Source organism: Camelus dromedarius, chromosome 4 (genome assembly GCF_036321535.1).
Source record: "Camelus dromedarius isolate mCamDro1 chromosome 4, mCamDro1.pat, whole genome shotgun sequence".
NCBI classification, from domain to species: Eukaryota; Metazoa; Chordata; class Mammalia; order Artiodactyla; family Camelidae; genus Camelus; species Camelus dromedarius.
The window spans coordinates 71,060,211-71,082,566 of record NC_087439.1 but is presented as its reverse complement, the minus strand read 5'-3'; the positions used below and the strand labels follow the sequence as shown (position 1 = coordinate 71,082,566).

At 40.8% G+C, this 22,356-nt stretch overlaps 1 protein-coding gene and 1 non-coding gene across 2 annotated transcripts in view; one reads left to right on the top strand and one right to left on the bottom strand.

The window, feature by feature from the left end:
- Window positions 1–22,356, bottom strand: part of MPP4 (MAGUK p55 scaffold protein 4) — a 34,224-nt gene that overhangs the window by 384 nt on the left and 11,484 nt on the right. Inside the window, exons 10-20 of the mRNA XM_010991728.3 lie at window positions 19,651–19,715; window positions 17,827–17,844; window positions 15,099–15,137; window positions 13,136–13,156; window positions 11,118–11,132; window positions 9,938–9,979; window positions 7,692–7,862; window positions 6,368–6,448; window positions 3,298–3,391; window positions 2,789–2,897; window positions 1,655–1,789 (exon numbers count right to left, since the gene is read on the bottom strand). Coding sequence (XP_010990030.3) covers window positions 1,655–1,789; window positions 2,789–2,897; window positions 3,298–3,391; window positions 6,368–6,448; window positions 7,692–7,862; window positions 9,938–9,979; window positions 11,118–11,132; window positions 13,136–13,156; window positions 15,099–15,137; window positions 17,827–17,844; window positions 19,651–19,715 — 790 coding nt within the window. The remainder of the gene's footprint in view (window positions 1–1,654; window positions 1,790–2,788; window positions 2,898–3,297; window positions 3,392–6,367; window positions 6,449–7,691; window positions 7,863–9,937; window positions 9,980–11,117; window positions 11,133–13,135; window positions 13,157–15,098; window positions 15,138–17,826; window positions 17,845–19,650; window positions 19,716–22,356) is intronic.
- LOC116153221 (U6 spliceosomal RNA) lies at window positions 770–871 on the top strand. Its single transcript, XR_004137004.1, has one exon. It is a non-coding gene; the product is annotated as a U6 spliceosomal RNA (small nuclear RNA).

The following is a 22,356-nucleotide window of genomic DNA, read 5'->3' as shown; positions in this document are numbered from 1 at the left end:
ACTTATGTTTCTATCATTAGTCTTACTTAATGTCTCCCAGGTCACGTTTTTTCCAAAATTGAGTAACAGTTTGTAGACAGACCAATCCTCTCAGCCTCCTAATTGGACTTAAATTATATTCTATTATCATAACACTTGAAGCTTTCAAATCATATACTACATAAAACCAGAGAAATTTTACCAGTTGAATATAAATAAAACTTAAATTTCAAGTGAACGTTAATCTGATAAGAATGACGTTATTTTGCAGATACAAAATGGCCACTTTGACAATGAGGATGGTATGACCTGGTTCTTTGAAATCAGGTATATAATTAAATTACTGTTTGCTTCACGATGACCGAATTCACCTATTGTCTATTTCTACTATTGTGAAAAGTTCGTTTAGTCGAGGTCATTTGGCCTTCAGTTAGCACTAATACATTAAATTCATTGCTGTTATTTTCTTATTTGTCCACATTAATTAAAATAGTACAACTTGTTGCCAATGCAATCATAAACACAAATACAAATGCAGGCACTGAGATCTTGTGGTAGTGCTCCTTTAAAAGGTGACCATACACATGATCCAGAAACAATTCTGTTAATTTGTTTAGATTGCCATAAAAATGAGAACAGAATTTTAAATGCCCATAAGATTCAGAGAATATATCCATAGACTCCACACTGTCTGAAATGCAAACTGGAGAATCAAACTGTCATACAGTAATCATTGAAAAAGTAATGAAGATAAAAATAAGAGATAAAGGATAATATAAAAATACCCCATGGTCACTTCAGCAGCTCATATACTAAAATTGGAACAATGTAGAGATTAGCATGGCCCCTGTGTAAGGATGACATGTAAATGTGTGTAACAGTCCATATGTTTAATTTCAGTTTTGCAAGATGAAAAAGTTCTGGAGATCCGTTTCACAATATAAATAGGCTTAACACTACTGAACTGTACACTTAAAATGGTTAAGATGGTAAGTTTTGTGTTTTATGTTTTTTTTACCACACACAAAAATAAGAGAATGTAATATCTTGATCTAGGTAATGGTTACCTGGGTGCATACACATGTAAAAATTCAGTGAGCTGTACACTTACGATTTATACACCTTGCTGAATGTATGTTTGACTTAAAATATTTAAAGTGGATTTAATGGGGGAGGGGGAAATATATATATGGGGGAAAAAATCACCTAGGAAGAGTTCACTGATTAATCCCACCTGGATTGGCCCCCTATTTTTTTCACCAAAATCATGAATAAACATTTTTTGTGTTTTTAATATATATACTTGGATATTTCATATTACAGATGAGATAATTGGAGCATTTTTAATGTAAACTCAAATGCTTTTATAAAATAAATAACCCATTTTAAATACAAACACCCAATTTTTGTGTGTCTTTGCAAATTGGGGGCTTTTTTTAAAAACTAGACCCAGAAAGAGGAGAAAGAAAATAAAAGTAGCATCATAATAGGTATTAAATTTTATTTTAACATATATAAATGATGTCCAGTAAAAAGGATAAATCATAAGGGCATTATTCATTAGAAACAAAAATTATATTCCTTAACATAGGGATGCTGTGGAAACAGTACAGTGATTTTTTTGACTGGGAAAAAAAGAAAAAAAACACTTTCATCCTTTTCCTCTGTATCTTACCTTGAACTTCATGTCCACAAAGTAGTCTGTAATGATCTTGGCATTTTTCCGAGATCGCTTCATACAACTCATGCTAGATGGCTTTATAAATATGACATAAGGCTTCAGTTCATGGGTTCGAGCCACTTGAATACCCTAAACAGAAAAATTAAGTGCACATTTAATATCAGAATTCCTAGTGGCCAAAACACCTCTGTTGGAAGAGTATTAGGCTGACAGATCTAAAAACAGAAGGCCTAATTTCCTAGAGTCAACATGAATGTTCTCGAAATTTCTAAGACTAGAAATTAGCGGTTATTTTTAGCCAGAGTATACTCTCATGGGCTCCCAAGTGCTAAAAAAACATTTTAATAATTAAGAGATGGAGCTCTAGAATCAAAACTAATTTCAAATCCTGGCTCTTCCTTTTACTAGCCATTGACACCCTTATTGAAATCTGAGAACAGGATCCTATACATGATCTCATAGGGAGAGACAAAGACAGCCTCTCAAGGCTGATAAGCTCTGTTTCACCCTCCTTCCCTTTTTTCTTGCCATTGTTTCACATTGGCTGCTACTGACATCTTCACACTGACCACCAGCTTCGACCCAAATAAGAACAGTAAGAACAAATCTCGTCCCCCGATTCTCTTTAGCACACAAGATATATCTTTAAATGACTACAGAAAACACAAAGAAAATACAAGGATTATAAAAATTTGGACTACACATTGTATGTTCTTTATCTTTCCTTAACTCACTCACTCCTGCCCTATTCCACATATGGTCTCAGGGAGGCAGCTAGCGATACAATAACATAGGAACTTTACCTCCTTGGGTAAAGCAACGTATTCCCTCCACAAGAAGTTACCTTCATGCCTTTTGATCAAGGTCAAAGCAAGATTCTCAGTTTTCTCTATGGCTACCCACTTCTGTTTTTGTGTCTGAGAGTCTAGATTGTTCCCCCCAACTAAAGACAAGATATTCACAATTGATCTTTCATTTAAGGTCCTGGTCCTTAGATATGGGAAGTGGTCTCATCTTTAAAAGGCTAACAGAATAAAGTGTCTCAACTACAACCTACAGCACGTACACAAAACGGATGACATGCACTCATTACTTTCGGGAGGGGGAAATTTTCCACCACAGACCTACCTGAGGCTCTAAGTCCATGACACAGATCTTTCCTCCATCGAGGACTGCTTGAACAGCATCCACACTGGTGCCGTACAGGTGGCCTTTGTACTCACCATACTCAAGCATCCTGCAAGGGTGGGATGAAGAAAACAAGAACTCTTTCTATGAATAAAAGATTATTAGTAATAACATGAACATAAACTCCAAGAGAAGAGAATAAAATATGTGGATCTTGCTAGCATGAAAGGAATTAGTGGATATTGGACAGGAAAAAATATATATATTAGGAGATTTAGGTCTTAACTACTTCAACTACTTCAAATTCTCTAATAATTCATAACAATTCTGTTCCCTCTCCAAATTCAAAACATTGGTGTATCAGTATATCAACATCCATTCCCTTGCTTAATTTTTCAGAAACAAAAAGAAATTACCTCAGAAGTTTTGGACAGTGCATAAAAATAAGGAATCTATTTTGAATGTAAAACAACCAGAAAGGAGAATCAGATTCTGAATGTCCAGCTTACCTATGACTGTACATAAGGCTTTCAAATGTTTCCTTCGACACATAGTGATACTCACGGCCATCCATTTCATAACTCTTTTTGGAACGAGTAGTATCTATCAAAAAAGAGCATTTTTAAAAGGCTTTATGATCTTCAAAATGTTTTGATTTATTACCAGTTTGCATCTGGATAAAGATGTCTAATCAAAATAAATAAATGAATGCATAAACAGATGGATAAATGAATAAAAATGCTGGAACCAAAAGGAGGGAGACTCAATTGGTGATAAGGAAGTCGACATTCTCACATCAAAATCAGTTAATCTATTAACTTTTGTTAAATGCTCACAGTGTAGACTAGACAAGAAGGTATTGTGTATTAAGCCAGGATAGGGAGGCCCTAAAGGAACTCCTGCTATTACTTCAAAACAAGAAGTAGTGAACTACATGTGAGCCCTAAGATGCCTAAGGCCCCAGGTAGCAAAACCAGCAATATCTTATGTTTATATAGTACATTTCCCAGGCTCTCATTTCATCCCTATACTCCTAGCTAAGTGAAATGTTACTATCCATGATGTACTGATAACTGAAGATTTTAGAGAGTAACTAACTTGATCACATTCAGAAGATGAATGAAAAGCAAAGTTAAAAACAAGAACCTAGGTGTCCTGATTCCTCCTAATGTCTTCTACTAAAGCAGCCTATCTCAGATATGAAATGGAGAAAGCCCATGACCATCTGCAGTCTTGCACAGATGCATTAATATCCAAGTAAGACGGTGATTAGTTTCAGGGATCTCCCGAAAGGAAAGATTGGTGGAGTCTGGATTCAATCTGATTCTTTGATATAGTTACTTTGACTATAGATTCTTCAACTTAAATAGTACCTGGTGTAGAACACAGGAGTTCATTGAATACCTGCAAGTGATTCATTGTCTGCTCAGCCATTTCTTCAGCTAACGTCTACTGAGTGTTTATGTCCCAGCTGTCATGTTAGGTTTGTAGAAAGACACAGTTCCAACTCTGAGTCCTGTATATACTGCAAAGCTGCTAGTCCCTTAACCTGCATTTCAACAAATTCTCTTTATTCAGGAAAAAAATTGTGTATTCACATTTGAAAAAGTTTAAGAATGAAATTTTAAGAATTAAAAATTAAAAAATACTTAAAAAATATAATGAAATAGATCAATGCCTGATGATATCAACACATGGAAACGACCAAGTAGGAACTTGAAATAGGCCCTAAGTGATAAAAGGAGTTACAGACATTCAAGAAGCTCAAGAAGAAAATGTTATCTGGGGGTCATTTTTGTTTTATGTTTATTCAAGCCTCTCTAGATCCTTAGAATTCCTATAGTTATGTTATTTCTCCTATAACTTTGTACTGAAAAAAATTCTACTAAACATAATTCTCAGATGATAGTAAATTATGTTAATGTAAACCTAAGATGACCCTTTCTCCTTGACTTGTGTTGGACTGTATTTTATACAGTAGGTGAAAGTCTGTGAACTGGTACATAATTTCAGTGTAAAACTGTTCACTCATCTTAAAAAAGCAAAACATGGGCCACATTTTCTCTTTGAATGATGGTTATCCATACTCCTTACAATTTTCCTATGTTCTATGGGCATTTTATTTTTATCCAGATTATTGAAAAAAGGTGGATGCTTTTCTAGTTTTTGTTTTCGAGATTAATGCCCATTCTGACAGATGTAGACAGTACTCAGAAAGGACAACCTGTGGCTTATGATCATAAAGCAACTTCATTTGTTTGTTCCGGGCCCTGGAGGAAAATCTAGCATTTCCCGTGACTCTCCAGATGACTCTTAGGTTTATTAAAAAAGTTCATTATCACTCATAGCAAAAACTCAGTATCAATCTAATCATTAAAATTCCATTCCCATGTAATAGTTGAAATTATGAACTTCATTTGTATTTTTGGCTTCTTCTCCCCACATCTGGCTCAGACTTGCTTCACCCAGTGAAGCCTGCAGTCAGAGAAGCCAGAGGTCAGGAAAAGGAGTTTGATTCATTTCTTCTCCTCCCTTTCATTGCATTTCTACTGCTCCTCCTGCAGTTTTATAACTCTCCACGGCTAGCGTGCAGAGAGAGGAGAGACCAGCAGGGCAGGAAAATTCTTACTTAATTGATGCTGATGCTGGCTGCGTTGGCTCCTTTTAAAACTAGCCGATATTTAAATCTGGCTCTTTACCTACTAGAGGATGTAGTGGGCTATTTTGCAAACCCTACCACCACCACCTCTGGGTATCTTAAGTCCATCTCTAGTCCACCTAGTCATTTGTGAATTCTTCCCCACTCTCAGGTATCTGGGCATTTGCTTTTGACCTCCTTTTACTGAAGCTTCCTCTTGGGCAGGAACCAAGATAGCCCCAGCCTGACTTCCTCTCCCATTATCCATCCAGATCTGGTCCTTGGGAAAAATCACAGCCCTTTTGCTGTAACAGACTCTAAAAGGGCAGCTACCTTCCCAAATACAGCCATTGGCCACTTCCTCTAAGCTCTCATTCTTTAGATTTTTCAGACATAATTCTGACACCAGGTTTCTGTGTCACCCAAACAGCAGGGAACACATAGTATGCTCTTTAAGTTCTTTCCCTAAGATCCTCTCTCTTGTCCTGAAGTGAAGGGGAAGCACCTACACCCACACGCTCCTCCCACCATGGATGGTCTAATACTTAATAGATTTATATAAAATTATACATGCATATATTAAAATTTTTAAATAAATAAAATGAAGCATTTAAAGAGCCAAGTACACTGCTGGGAAGATAGTAAGTACTCAATGAATGTTAAATAGTATTGCTAAATATTTAGTTTTCCTTAAAGGTTATCTATATGATTGCTAAGAAACGGGGGGGGGGGGACCTTTTAAAAGCCTAGCTAACTACATGCTAGTAAATCAATTTTCTCTATTAAAATAAACGTAGTTAGAAATATTGAGGACTCTCTTGTGTTTTATATTTTTATATCAAAGATGGTATAACATAGTTAAGTTTGAGATCAGTACATCTGTGGAGGCAAAGAAAGTTTTACCAAAACATGAACATCTATGAAAGCAAAAGTAAACGTACGTGGCACAGCACTTTGGAAACGGTTAGGATCAAGTTCAATAAGTTGTCTTCTCAGTTCATTTACTCCAACACCAGAAGGTCCTAAACACAAAACGTCACATACAGAAATTATTAGAGGTGGATAAATATAGTTATGTGGTGAAATCATCATTTTAGTCCTTCTGTTGAAGACAACACTTGAGAGCACATGTCTTTAGGGAAATAACATAGCTTCCATTCTCATAAATTATAACAACCCCAGAGAACTCAGGGATTTTCCTGGTGACCCGTGGAGTAACCCACACTTCTTCAACATCCAGAAATGAGACAAAGAATTGCAGAAGCCTGTCACGTGAGCAAACTTTGTCTAATATTGATTGCTGTGAAAATTCTCTGGCCTCATTTTAGATCATTTCAGACAAGTTGCCTTTTCTCTTCCAATGAAGCTTCAGTCACATCACAGCCCAGAAACCAGCCTCCACAATTACAGAATTCAGGGGCACATTTCTTGACAGATAGAGTCAACACCGCCATGTGCAGCTGGAGGCAGGGCAGACGTTGTGGTCAGAGGACTACGCAGTACACAAGCCCATGCTTAGGATACTGTGCTTGGCTTAATGCTCTTCTTTTGCTGCATTCTTAATTATTTTTGAGTAAGGGGCTTTTGCATTTTTATTTTGCTCTGCAGCCTGCAAATTCTGTAGCTGGCCCTGGCTGTAAGGCATGTTGTTCTGCCCTAAAGGGACCTGCCTTGATCACAGCTGGCATAGAGAAGACAGCATTAAGAGGTAGGTTCCCACTGCTGCGGGAACCAGCTTTGCAGAGATCTTGGTCACAAAGCAGGTCGTCCCAGCACTTAATTTGCCCTGTTCTTTAGCATCAAAGATACAGTCAAGACTTTCAGACACTCTTCTAAAGGAGATGGTTACAAATTTCTTAGGAAAATGAATCTAGGATTTTTATTTCTAATATAGACTAATGATTCAGGCTAGGGGAACACTCATCTATGCTTATGGAACAAATTCTAAACCGGAGCGGGGGGGGGGGGGGGGGCGGGGTGTGTGGGGGTGTGTGTGACATCTCAGTTATAACCTCATCATGTTATATCTTGTTATTATACTGGTTCATATACAGCATGGCATACCGCATTCAACTGTAGATAATGAAAGCACGATCAATAATGTTTTATTTATAAACACATGAAAATTAGGCTTTATTATATTTTAAAAGGTGTTTATACGGAGGCCCCTAAAGAGCCCTGCTTTTACCACTGCTCCCAGCGCAAGACTGAATCCAGAAGGAGACCTGCGCTATGGAGGAGGAGCCACTGCCTGCGGGGACCTACCCACGAGCACGATGAGACGGTGCTTGTCTTCAGGGCGTCGCTGGTACCGCACCACCTCCTCGTACGGGGCACCCGCCGCGCCGAGGCCGCCGCTGGCGCCGCACACCTTGGCGCGCAGCTGGCTGAGGTGGGACTTGCGGCGACAGAGGCGCATGCTGCGGCGGAACCCGGCTGCGAGGGTGGAAACGCACAGAACGTGAGCTCCAGGGCAAGGGGATCGCCTCCTTCTGCACACCTGACGGAGCATGCGGTGACTGTGATCCAGAAGTGTGCTTTTGTACCTGTCTGTCTGAAGGTGGAAGATCGGAAGCAGTATAAAAGGAAAACAGCAGAATGCCCCCAACGTTAGCTCCACGTTGCGTGCAGCGCCCCCTGTGTGCCCGGCATTGGACCCCGCGCTGGGGATATCATAGTCAACTAAACCAAGTCCATTTCCTCGTGAAACTTACGTTGTATGGGGGAGGAGAAATCAAAAACAAGTGCTTAGAAGAAGGGTAAATGGATAGAGAGTGACGGGATGCTTTTTCAAGTGAGTGGTTCAGAGCGTCTCTGTAAAGCTGATGTTGAGCAGGGGTCTGAATGAAGTAATGGAGCCCGGTGAGGCGGCATCTGCGGGGAAGCGCAATCCAGGCGGAGGGAACAGCAACGCAAAGGTGCAGAGAAAGGACCGTGTCTGGAGTGCTTGAGGAAGAGCAAGGAGGCCCGTACAGCTGCGGGGCAGTAAGCGGTAGGGAGAGTGGTAGGAAATGGGGCTGGAGAGGAAGCCGGGATGTCACACAGAGACTCAGTCAAGTGCAGGATTGTGGTAAAAGTGGGATGGGACAGCACTGGACGGTGGAGAGTTGGTTGTGACATGATTTGATTTCTGAAGAATTTCTGGTTGCTGTGGGGAGGGTATAAGCAGTAGGGACAGTGAGTGTCGGCTCAGGGGAGGGCAGTTAGGAGGTACCGCAGTGTCCCGGGTGAGGGAGGACAGCGGCTTGGGCCAGGGTGCAAACAGTGGAGCAGGCTTATTACTCACATTTCTCAGATGGATAGACTAAGACACGAATAGGTTAAGTGGTTGCCCAGAAGTGGGTGGTGATTTTTGGTAGAGCTGGATACCTTAGCCGTGATTTCTGAACTCCTAGACCCCTGCTTTATCTGCCTACTGAATCACAGGGCTTCTTCTCAGAGCTGTTCCCAGGTCCTCTCAGAAGACAGAGTTAGGGACTCCCTCCCTCCCTCCCTCTGTCTCTCTATGCACATTTACATTGCTTGTATCTGTATAAGTTGAACATCGTGAGTTCACACCAATACCTCCAATGCCAATTCAACAACACAGTTTTCATGCTAGCCTTCCCCCTTTCCATATGCACAACTCCTCTCTCTGAGTGGAAATCTGGCTCTTATTCTCCTCAATATGTCTACTTATTGTATCAATCAAAAGCACCTGTGCCAGATGGGAGATGCACGGTCTCAGTAGCCTTGCAGAAAGCTCCAGCCCACGCTGGATGAAAAGGGCATCTTTGTAGAGGCTGTGAAGTATCAGGGCCCAGGTGATGACAGCTGCCCTGCTCATTTCACTCTGGCTCCAACCACCTGCTCCCGGCTGCATCACCCTGCAGAATTGCCCTCCCCACCCTGCTCAGGCTCTGATGCTCCACCTTTGTGCAGATGCCTATCCTGCTCAGCCTGCCTAATGGCTTTTGCACTGAATTATTCTGGAAGGGATGCAGAAAAGTGGCTCCATGTTTGTTTTAAAGCTCGCTGATGATTCCAGTGTGCATCCAGGTCTGGGAACCAACATTCTATTTTATGTACTCTGCAGCCCTGTTGTTCTCCCACTGTCTCCCTTAAGGAGGGAGCCCAGCATGGTTTTAAATGAGTGGTGAATGTGCCTGGTCCTTCAGGAAGCTCTGCCCAGTTGACGGATTATGGAAATGGGGCTATAAAAACTAAGTTTAGTAGTCAGAGAATTGATTTCTTTAGAGTAAGAGAAATACAGTATGGAACAGTCTGGAAGAAAACAAAAGATTTGTGTTTGATAAATAATTGAGCTATCCAGTGTAAACCAGATGAACTATAATAAATGATCAACACATTACAATATTGACTTTAGAAAGAGAGAGATAAACCAGAACAAGGTACTAGTTTGGGAACGTCCATTAGCAAAAGAAGCTTTCAGAAGAGTCAGGCTCATTCATAATGGTATGAATGTAACTTAGCAAGTGACAAAGACCCACCTCTTATTAATCATTACCTACCAATAAAGAACTTCTGACCATAGCCAACAAATTCTTCCTTGTCTGGAACACAGCAAGTGGCAGGAACAGAATATGTGGAGAAGAGGGAGACGTTTACTTAGAACAGATGCATGAAATTGTCTGCAAATCTTCAAGTGACAGTATTTCAGTAGATGGCAGCACCGCTGAGTCTATCCTCGGGTGGCTATTGAAGAGCGTCCTGAGCACTTTCCATCCTATCACACACACCAGACTATACAGAGACGCTCTTCAGAAATTTAGCAAGTGTTGGGGGGAAAAAAGCTATGCTAGCCTTATTTAAAGTTATAAGAAAGATATTGAGTCATAGTAAAGACAAAAATTGGGGTACACATTTTTAAATATGTTCAAAGAAAACTGATTTTTAAAAAAGGAAACAGATAAACTGGTGTTGGCTTTAACTTGTAGATATGAGGTCCTGTAGATTCTACAATTAATCTCTTTGTTAGAGATGGGTTTTTATCTTCTCCCTTATGAAATGGTTCATTCTGTATAGAATTGGTATTTGCTCTATGGCTACCAATTGCTTTTGACTGTCCAGGACTCTGAGAGATGAAAGTAAGGAAAACTGTGCCCAGTGGCTCTGAAACATCTAGAGCTGATTGCTCTGGTCTCTGCTTCCACTGGGATCTCAGAAAAATTGTTATAAACTCCAGGAATAAATGTTACAAAAATATCCTTTGCAAATTACTTTTTACAACACTACTTTGAGGAACACACTTGGTTTTACTAACGTGTTCTTTTTCACTTAATACAATTCTGTTCTGATCATTAAAATAATATAGAAAGAACATTTGTTCATAGAAGGAACAGTCACGTACCTTTTTTCTTAACCTTTGTGTTTAAACACACATTTGAAGATATAAAGAAAACGCACCAATATCAATTCCATCTTCTGGGAAGTAAGCACATTTTTTCTAACTGAAAATTGTCAATAAGTTTAAAGGAAATGTTTACTTAAGGATAGAGTCACAAAGCTTAATTACTTTCATGTTCATTTTACAGTATTTTCTGTGAAGTTGAATATTTTATCACTGATTTCACCCTTAAAATATCATTTCTTATCTTAAAGTGTATCTCATCAAGTATTCATGTTGAGGAACTGAAAGACCTCAAACATAGCTCTATTTGCCTTACCAAGGACATAAAAATGAGCAATTACCTTCTGAAAGTTCCTCTGGATATTTGGGTAAATGAAGAAACAGAGCATTAAAAAGTTAAGCTGAGAAGATCAAGTTGGCAAAATAAAGACAAATAAGAGTAAAGACAAATGACACAAGTGAGGCATTCATGTCACCCTTACAGAAAGGTGTGAGCTGGGTAGGAGCCGCCAAGGCGTACAAACAACGCGCAACTGGAGACTCAGAAACTCATTGGACCTGCCGCTCCTGCTCAGTGGACAATAACTTTTCCTGCAAGCTGCTTATCTAGACTCTTTCCGAGGCTTTCTCTCCATGTAGACTCCTCTCCACTTGGTTGGCACAGAATGGGGCTTGAAAGAGAGAAATCATAGAAAGGCAGCTGATTCAAGCCTTCGCTGCCCTGCTCTCCGAGGGGCCATCTGGCTGCAGGCCTGTGAAGTGAAGTGGTGGATGGGGTGGAAGGGGCACTGGGCCAGGCGCTGCAGCAGCCTCTGGCCCAGGCATCCTCATTCCTGACCCGTCCCACATTTCCACTCTTGGAGACCGCTGCAAATGAACTCAAGAGTGTACTGTTTTCTAGATATTTTGAGACATCCACTGTCCCTAGTTTTGTTTATTTGGGGGCTTTTTTTGGCTTTTGTTTTTGTTTATTTTTCAAATGGCATTCTTAATTAGGCAATATCATCACCTCCAGGGAAATTCAAGGAGGTCACATGGTACTTCATTCAGAGAAGACTTTGGACCAAAACTGAAGAAGCTTAACTGCCTACTAAGTGCTCTAAGGAACAGAATTAAACATCATGAATGAATGTCAAGGGTTATTTAACTAGAAAAAAATGCCAGCTGGGTGCCAGTTGTTCCTTAATTGAGCTCTTAAGTGAGCTGGGTTCAGAATGCACTGGAGCATTCTCACTCTTCTAACTCTTTTAAGAGGAGTCTGCAAGGTGTGCTCTGCAGTAACTAAGGGCATCTGCATTCCTTGGCAGAGCTGTTATCAGAGGACCATGCCGACTGCCCCTGTTGTTTTTTCATAATAGTGCTAGCTAACACTTATTCACTTACATTCTAAGCACTTTACTTATATACATTATTTTTCCCGCTTTAGACATGGGGCAACTAAGGGACACGGAGGATAAGTGATGGGGACCCCCAGTTAGCAAGTAATGGACCAGGATCCATACTTGGACAATCTGACTCCAGCCCGTGACTTTGACCACTTCTCAACACTGCCTCTCCTTTCACAGACACCACAGAGACCTCTGAGTCTCAACCACGGCTTTAGCATGTGGACTGTCTTTCAGCAAAATGATGAGTTTGCAAAACAGAGCAAAGGAGAATGACTATAATCCAGAGGAATTGAAACGAAACCAAATCCAAACACTGAGTTAAATGCAGACCATTCAGTTACCCCTAACAGGCCAACTATCTAATTGGAAACAGGAAATTTAGAAACAACATACACAGTAAGTAAATAACTTAGCTGAGTAGTTCCCAGCTCCATCTGTCTCAATGCCATCTTTTTTGTAAGTAATATCTGAAATGATCTCTACTCTGACAAAATGAAAGTCATAGATATAATCTAACAAACATACTTTAAAAACCAATGCAATGCTCTAAATGTAACATAAAGGAAAAATTAAAAGGAAGTAATTTATGTTTTAAAAGTATTTATTTCAAAAAGTATATATTTCAAAATATAAAGCTTTGGGCATGACTTCTTTAGAAGTCAGAAGAAACTATTAAATACTTATACCAGTTATACTGAAGACGCATAGATTTAAAGGAAGTAGGAAGATCATAAAATATTCCTTCTATGAAGTATAGAAAAATAGAAGAGCAAAGTAACAAGTGGGCACTGGAATAAAAAGTATTCTGATAAGTAATAACAGGCCAGATTTATTTGTATATACAGGAAACTGGCCTAGTTGAAGTAGGCGTATATATGTCTATTGTATCATATCCCTAAAAAGTGTTTAAATTATACAAAATTTGGAATATAGATTTAAAAATCAGTACCAAATACTTATTTTTTACTTACCAGATTCAAATGTTTCTTCATCTAAGGTTTTCCATGGAGGCAAAAAACCAAAAGTGTCATTGCATTACTATCCATACTGAGTCTATATTTCAGCAGTCTGATTCCCTGATCCTGTGATTCTGCACACACACCACCTTTAAAATGTTTTTCCTAAATCAAGGCCAACTCAGAGGTGTCTCTATGGCACATAAAGCCTTAAATGAGATATGGGTCCTAAGCAATTGGGCTGTGATGACAAGAGGGATCGAGTAAGAGCTGAAAATAAACAAATAAAGTAATAGAAGAGAATAAGAAAAATAAAATTAAACAGAGGCTCAGTGGGAAGGGAAAGGTGGAATGTCATGGTAAACTCCAGTAGGTTGTTGGATATTGTACAGCTTTGCTGCTGGAGGCTTGCCTGAAGATGTGGGGGTCCAAAAGCAAGGGGAGTGTGACAAGGAGAGTGAGTATATGAATGTCTCACTTGGGTAGGCTTGTTTAGGTGACAGAAAGACCTGAGATAAACCAACTTCCTCATAAGTTAAAACAAGTCTTGTTAGGGTTTTAAAGATACATTAAGCATAAAGAACCTAGAATTTATATGGAGAGCAATTTGAAATATATAGCAATATTACCATGGCATACATCCCTGGATCAGGCAATGATGCAGCTAAAGTTTACTCACGTGTGTAACAATGTATTTATAAAGCTATTCATTGTAGCACTGTTTATAATAGAAAAATGGACATAACTCAAATGTCTACTAATAAGTGATTGTATAAAAGCACAATAACTTATTTAACTAATAAGCTATTTTAAAAAAATATATGAGGAAGCTCTTTATGCACTATAATGGGATCATCTCCAAGATACATAATATTAAGTAAAAGAGACAGGAATAGAACAGTGTAAGTAGCATACCATCAAAGAGTACATGCCTGTGTGTTTTAAAAAGATGTGAGAATGAGGGTGTCAGAGGGGAGGAAAAAAATTTACATCATTGCACAGAATACATCTGGAAGGATGCCCAAGAAACTGAGCATATTTATTGCCTCAAGAAAGAAACTGAGTAGGGGAACAGGAAGAGAGATGGAATTTTACTGAATATACTTTTGAAGTTTTTGAATTTTAAACATGTGAATGTGTTACCTAAAAGCAAATTTTAATTAAAATTATGGAAAGGAAATGAATATTACTGCAAATTGAAAAAAATAAAACCAGGATGTGTACTTGGTAAAGAAATAAATAAGTATCAGTATTTTTCTGTAGTTTTTCTGGGAAATACATGTAAATGTTTGAAATACCAAGAATTTAAAATTTCATATCATTCTTTAATTTCTAAAAACTAGATTAACCTATAACGCCAAGATAAACTCTTCCATCAGACTAGAGACTCTCCAGCTAGTCTCCCAACAAAACCCTAGTGATTCTTGGGCCAATCTTGGCTGTGCCACTAAATTTGAAAAATCTTTTCCCAATTTACAAAAAGGCTTAAGAATAGAAATGTGAAACGTTTTTATGTATTTCTCAAAAATTTGGAACCCATGATTACTTCTCTATACAAAAATCTACCAGAAGATGATACCAGGCAATAACAAAATAGACATTTTGATTTTTAAAAATGTGGTATCTCAATATTTTATAGTATTTCACAAAGAGCACTGGTGGTCTCCAGATGTTCCTCCTGAATGTTACTAAACGTTAACACCTAACGTTACTATGTGTTCCTGTGATCATTTTCAAAACACTGCTTTCTAGAACACTGTCAAAAATGTTGGCCTGGAGTTGGGAGATATTCCTAGAGCTGTGCTTCCCTTCCAAGAGTCAGAACCACAGATAAAGGCTGCGGTGGGAGGATTTATTTTACACATTTCTTCCAGAAAAAGGGGACTATGGCCCCTCTACCTGACTCTGCTTCAGAAAATCTATAGATGAGCTGCTTCGTATTTCTCCTGGCAGTAAATCTATCAAGAGGAAGTGCTACCTGCTTCCACACATTTCTCGTCAATCTTCATGTCATCTCCTATAAAAGAGCATAGAAAAGGAAAGACTGGACTTAAAATGTGTTAGTATCACAAACAAAATTCCATGTGCATACACTTATGTCAATAAAATCGAGACCACTCTATAATTGTGTTACTCTTTACAACTATTGCTTCCTTGGAGAGATGAAAAGGACTCTACTGAACTAAATGAAAACGTATGATAGGGGAGGCTACAGGACAAAAAATGGTTAAAAATTTTAAAGCATAGGCTTTTGAATGCTGGACAAATTAGTTTACCTCTAAGCCTCAGTTTTCTATCTATAAATGGGGGTAGTAATAATACCTACCATATAGGATAGGATTGAGATAATGCGGGAAAAGCTCAGGCATGTGGTAAGTCCTCAATAATTATTTTTACCTTTAGCTTGGGTGTATATAAGAGAATAAAAGAATATCACTTTTAAAACCATTCATCCTAATACTCAAAACTCATTACAGTGTGACCCAAACTCAGCTTTGAAAGCTCATCTCTCTTTCATATTTCTTACACACTGGTTCAAGCAGACACCATTGGTTCTTCCTCTGTGCCTTTGCGTATGCTGTTCCCTTTGCCTGCAATCCTTCAAAGTCCATCTCCAACGCTGATCAAAATGCATATCCCTGCCATGGACTGCACAGCATTTTCTTCCTACCACCTTGAATTCTCTGCTACTGCACATCTACTCTGCCTTGTAATATAGTCATTTGGGTGTTTGCCTTATTCACCCTCCTGGACAGCTCCTTGAAAGTGGAAACTGTCTTAACTGTTTTTTACATGTTTTATAGAGCTTAGCACAGTGTCTTCCACGTAGTAGGTACATGATAAATTATTGATTAAACTGAATCAAATTTTCCTTTTAATATCAAAATAGTTGATTTGAAAATACGTTCTAGAAAAAAAATTTTTTTTCCTTTCAGCATTGTACATCTTGTGCCTAGCTCAGTACCCTGCAATTCCCAGGCAATCAATAAACAGTAGTTTAATAAATAAGTCTCATACAAACGTACAAATTACAGTTGTATAATAAGCTGTAATATTTAAAGTAATATAATAAGTTTATTACCACCTCCTTACAGACCATATCATTAATTAATGTTTTTAAGTAAAATATGCAATATGAAAACTTTTATGAAATAATACTGTTTTACAGAGGCAGGAGCACAGATAAACAAGTGACATAGCTAAGATTTTCAACACTGTCATTCAATTCCTATATTCATTGATTATTTTCCAGATCAGTTATTTATAACAATAGTGAATTCATTAGTTTCTAGGATGTAACTGGAGGATTTTGCTTTAAAATGCAGACAAAAACTACAATTGTCATTCCTATTTTACAGAAGCCAGGAGAGCTTCTCTAAGAACAGCACAAGCAGCCCCGATTTTTCTAGCATGGAACTCTGCGAGATAAGAGAGCCACTGACTTTGGTCTCTTAGAATGAACAATTCCACACTGTCAGCTGGGGGAACTGATTTGTATCCCCCACAAAATGCATACATATGTCGAAGTCCTAGCCCCTGTATGACTGTGTTTGGGGATGGGGCCTTTAAGGAGATAATTGAGGTTAAGTGAGGGCATAAAGTTGGGAACATAATCCAAAAGAGCTTGTAGCCTTGTAAGAAGAGGGAAAGAAATCACATCGCTCTCACCCTCTCTCTCTCCCTCCTCCCTCTCCCCCACCATCCCCCCACCACCCGGCCTGCATTCACAGGGGAAAGGCCCTGTGAGCACAGAGAGAAGGCAGCCGTCTGTGAGCCAGCAAGAAATGTCTCACCAGAAACCAGCCCTCTCAGAGCCCTGATCTTAGACTTTGAGGCTCCAGAGCTGTGAGAAAGAAAGCCACCCCGTCTGTGGTATCTTACAATGGCAGCCTAAGACAGTGGGCTGGTTACCCAGCAAGACCACGGAGACCAGCCGTCTCCCAAGGCCTGCCGTGGTCCTCCCCTTCCCCTCTCCAGTGTCGGGGATGAATGCGGGTGTTGTGGGTGGTGTGGGTGGAGGCTGAGGGGACTGCTCTTCTCTCTTCTCTCCTCTCCACAAGCAGACAGCATCTTGCTTTCTTGCTCTGTGTGTGTGTGTGTGTGTGTTTGTGTGTGTGTGTGTGTGTGTGTGTGTGTGTGTGTGTGTGAGTGTTTGTGTGTGTTTGACACCACAGAATCATCTGGGTATCTGAGCATGGAGAAGGGGGGAGGTAATAACTGGAGGCCCCATTTGCCCCTGGCGTAGGGGCCTACAGACAGACAGACACGTCAGTCCAGACCACATGGCTTGCAACTTCTGACAATGTTCTTACATTAACAGTCTTTTCATCCATACCCTGGGAACAATAACAGTTTCTTTATAGGGTTATTTTTAGACATTGCATATAAAGCAATTGAAGCAAAACAGTGGAACAGTTTCACAACTTTCATTGAGTTCTTATCATGTGCTAGCTGTGTTAGACTCTGGCGCAGCATGTAAACCCTGGTTCTCTTCTTTCATTCCTCTCGGTGCTAAGGACAATTACACTGTGTGTGCATTCTTTTGAACAACATGTTTTTATAAATTAGGGCATTAGTGATTAGCACACCACTAGGCACAGGAAGAACTTAATAAATAGCTGAACTGAAGTGAAGTGCATTGAGAAAAATACAGGAAATCTTTAGGAGACTTTGGAGATGAGTTTTTCCCCAAATACTGTTCTTACCTTCTTCCATAGAAATCGCTGGGTGCAGACAAATGATAGCAGTGGGGAAAAAAGAGAGAGCAAGCCTGATAGCTTATGCTGTAGTTTCTTAGATTAATTAACAGTAAGAAAATCAAAGTGCCAATATTATTCTCTAAAACTTCAGTAGAGATTTAATAACAAAATGATAAGTGAATATTCTGTAGAAACCAGTACATTTATGAGCCTCGTTAGAAATGGGATCTCTTTGCTTTTGGCAAATCTTGCCCCATCTGTCCCAATAAGCGATGTGAGTTGCATTCTACGCATGTCCGAAATAATGCTCCTGTTACTTATTCATTATATTTTAGGAACTCAAATCTTGAGGGAAGGAAAGGAGGAAAAAGAGAAAGAGAAGGGAGGGACAGAAAGAGGGATGAAAACTACAAGTGCATCTTCAGTAAATGACTGTTTAACAACCTGTAAATTAACAGCCCTGGGATTTTTCAGTAACTCTTGATTAATAAAGTTGCCTATACCTCCGGAGTCAGTAACCCACTTCTGAGATTTTTTTTTCCTATGGTAACATTCAAGCAGAACCGAAAGATACAAAATAATATTTATTTGCAGCATCATCTACAACAGCTAAAAACAAATGCCCTAATCGTTTAGAAAATGATGTGCTCCATCAGAAACATCCCCGTAAGAGGTGTCCCTTTAAGTCAGTGGCTCCAAACCTGGGGTTCCTGGACTTAGAGATTTGTGAGGATAATAATACGGGCTGCAAACACTTTTCAGGATGGACTTTGCAAAAAGTCTAATATAAATGGCATGTTGGCTATGCAAGCAAATTAAAGGTCAACCAGTGGTCCTCCTAGTTATCAGATACTGATTGGAAGCTTAGTTAGCAGTTCCAGGTGTCTTGGAAATAGGAAAATGAGTTAAAGAAGTACTTCCATACGGTTTGGTCTGGCAAACAAACTTTGCAATGCACAGGGGAAATAACCAAAATATTACTATGTACCATGACAGATGTTCCTGATAACAGCTGTTACTGTTGACCATGTGAAATATGTTTCCATAACTGGAAGGCAGTATGAAAACATTGTCAGTGTAAAGGAGTGTCAGTGTAAGAGGGTCTTCTTTCAGAGATGTCTCTATAGTTGTCATCATGTCTTTTCAAACGAATTAATAATAATTTTCAACTTAGAGAAGTGCAAAGTAAAGTGGGTGAGGAATTTCCATGGGCCAAACTATGTCTGCCTTAGTGCCCTCCCAGTCCCCTGGCCGTGTCCCTCTCCCTCGTCCGGTGCCTCTTCCCCTCCTCTAACTCCTACATAAGCCCTGATCAGCAAGTTCCTGATGGGCACCCTTCAATCAGGCAGTGAGTCATTCACAAGCATTCACCACTGTGGATCTCTTTGCTGACCATTCTTCCCCTGCCATTTGAAAACACTGTATGGTGGACAAACTACACTCATTAAATAATAATTCGGGCCCACCTTTATTCATCAAAGGTACACACAAGTGTGCCACTAGGCAGCTTTGCTTGCCAGTATGTATAGACTAGCTGTAGAAATCTTGGGGGACTTCAAGCCAGGGAGCGTGATCACTGAAGTTGTTACTGACACAAGAATGTTTGCATTTTCACAAACAAAAGGCTCTTCTAAATCTAAAGGAATGAATGTCTTTGGTAGGATTTCAGATGGCTGCCCAGACGTTATTGGGGGGGGGGGGATCTTTAAAGCTCCTCTGCTGGGCAGGAAGCCAGCCCCAGGGGAGAGGGGGCAGGCTCCCCCCCCGGTCCCGCCCTACCCCCCCCCCCCCCCCCCGCACACGTTGGGTCCAAGGCAACAGCACACTTACATATGGTGGACTGGAGGTGGTTGTGAGGCTGGTATGGCTGAGACCACCAGAACTCCCGTTGCTTCCTATGCAAAAAGAAATACACTGTGAGAAGAGAAACTAAATTAACCCAGGTTAACCCAGGTGAAATAGATCCAGGACAGAACATTTCCTAGAATCCTGTTGCCTCTACCCAGGTGAAAAAGGAGATTTTACCTCCAAACACATTGTCAAATACATTTCCAAATGCACAGCCTTTCTTATCATTTTTCCTGCCTCACAGCATCTTTTTCAGAGCCGTGCTGGCTTAGAGTGAAAATCTGGCCCATGACCACTAGTTCGCATCTCACAGGGCTTTTGCACAGGAGCCATGGCTCATGCCTCTCCGGCAGGTTAGCCTGTTCCAGCAGGTCTCGGAATTTTCACCGCATGCTCTGGTTTCCCTCCCTGGCTGTGATGCTCTCTACAGTCCCTTTAGAGCCACATGAATTTCTGCTCCTTCAATTGCCCTCTGTTTGTGTGCTAATCCAAAAACCTGTCATTTCTGTGTGCTTCTCGCAGGACCCCCATGGGAGCCACTCTCTGCTCTGAGACCAGGAGGACTAATCTCATTAGGCCTTTATCCCTGTGTGTGTCCTTAGCCCCCAAAACTCAGGTCATCCCTTATCCTCTGCACTTTAATCCCTACAAGGCTCCGTCCACCACCCGCCCCTCCCTGAAGCCCTTTCACACACCCTCTGGATCTGGTAGTAAATCTTCAGCAAAATCTCTCAGACGTCTGCCTCTATTTTGAGGGAGCCCTTCACCTTCCTGCTCTAAAATCCAGGTCCCCCTGAGTTTGCTGCTCCCCTGCCCCTTTCAATAGGTGGCTCCTTCCTCTCCTAACCCCCGTGGTGAACCAGCTCTGGGGGAGGGGGACCCTGACATGCAGCTTGGTTGATTCCCTTCGTGTCAATATTCCCACTGTGGCTGATTTCAAGCTGCCACCCTGCCGTCACCCACGGTGGGTGTGAGAAGAGGTGCACATGGGCTCTGGGAGCTGGCGTCGGTGTGCCACTGCACGAGGCCCTCACTCCATGGGGCTTGGAGGTGGGGGTCTGTGTCCTGCTTCGCAGGACCATCTCCAGACCATTCTCCCTTTTCCCTAGAATCTGTCGCTTTGAGTACCATTCCCCTCACTCTGCTGGTAGCATTCTCAGGTTATTCCTGCTCACGCCACGCTCTCAACATTGTTCTGTCACAATGTGATGATTTTATTAGGCACGTAAATGCCCCTTCCAAAACCTGGCCTTTTGGTTCCTTTATCTCCTCTTTTTCAGTGACCTCCCCCTCATTCCGCCTCATTCTGCCTCCCACTGTCATACCCTAGATCTTTCCGTTCCAGTAACTACAGTCTCTCCACAATTTCGATTTCCAGCATCTCTTTCTTCTACCAACGCCTCCTATCTTCCCAACCCCTGTAGTCTGCTGACCTCATCGGGACCTACAGTCCATTGATCACACTTGTTTCCACTGACCCTTCCCCTGTCACCTCCCTCCCTAACAAGCTTAAGTGTCATGGTCCTTCACTAAAACCACTCCTTCGGCCCTCTCTTGATTTACTGTTAAATCTAACTCTCTGTCTAATCTAGACCTACCCACCCAGGAAGCTGACAAGAATCACTTCAAATTTATGGCCTTTAACCTTGTGTGGGCCCTTAATGCTGATGCCACTGTATTTAATCAATTTGCTCTCCTGTTCTCATAGAAAGTTTTGAAGGTTTCTCCTCTCTCCTTCCCAGTTCCTCCTTACCCACCCTTACTCTCAGCTTAGGCCACTGCTTATTTCACCAAGAAAATACGAGCGAATGGAAGAGAATGGCCACAAGCCCCACCGTGTCCCCTCCCTCCACTGTGCCACACTCCGGGTTCCCTACTGTTACTATTGCTGTGGATGAACTGTTCGTGACCCTATAGAAGGCCAACCCCTCTGCTTGCAGATGCCACCACATCTGCTTCCGCCTGCTCAGGTACGTCCACAGCAGCAACTCAGTCATCTTTTCTCTTGTACCATAAAGTTTCCCTCTCACTGGGTTGTTCCCGTGAGCAGTATCCACCCAACCACAGAAGTCCTCTCACCACTTCACTTTCCCCTCTAGATGCTTTTCTATTGCTCTGCTCTGCTCTATACAAAATGTCTCAAAGAACTTTCCATGCTCCTTGGTGCCATCAATTTCTTCAAACCCCGTTTTATGAAGATTTTGGCCCCACCCCTCCACTGAAATTGCTTTTATCCAGATCACCAGTGGCCTCCAGTGCTAAATCCAACAGTCAGTTGTCAGTCCCTCAGCAGCGGCTGACACAGCTGATCGAGACACTGCACCGACCTGATTTTCATCCTGACCCACTGGTCATTCCTTCTCAGTCTCCTCTGCTAGTTCCTGTTCCTCTACCTGATCTCTTATCACTGGCCGAGCCTTGGGCCCCTTTCTGTCTTCTGTCTAACCTTACTTCCTTGGACTTCAGTAGCACAAAGGTGAGGATGGTGGGTTGAGATTCAGTAACTAAGTCTTTAACTCAGCCTTGAAAGATGAATAGAGGGAGTCAGAACTACTTTCTAAAGTTTAATTTAGTTTCCCAAGTTCTTTTAGCTCTATTCTAGTTGATATGACTAGTCTGGCCTCTTTGGTATGTAAGATGCTTAGGGCACATTAACAAGTTGGTATTTGGATTTATAAACCACCGTGT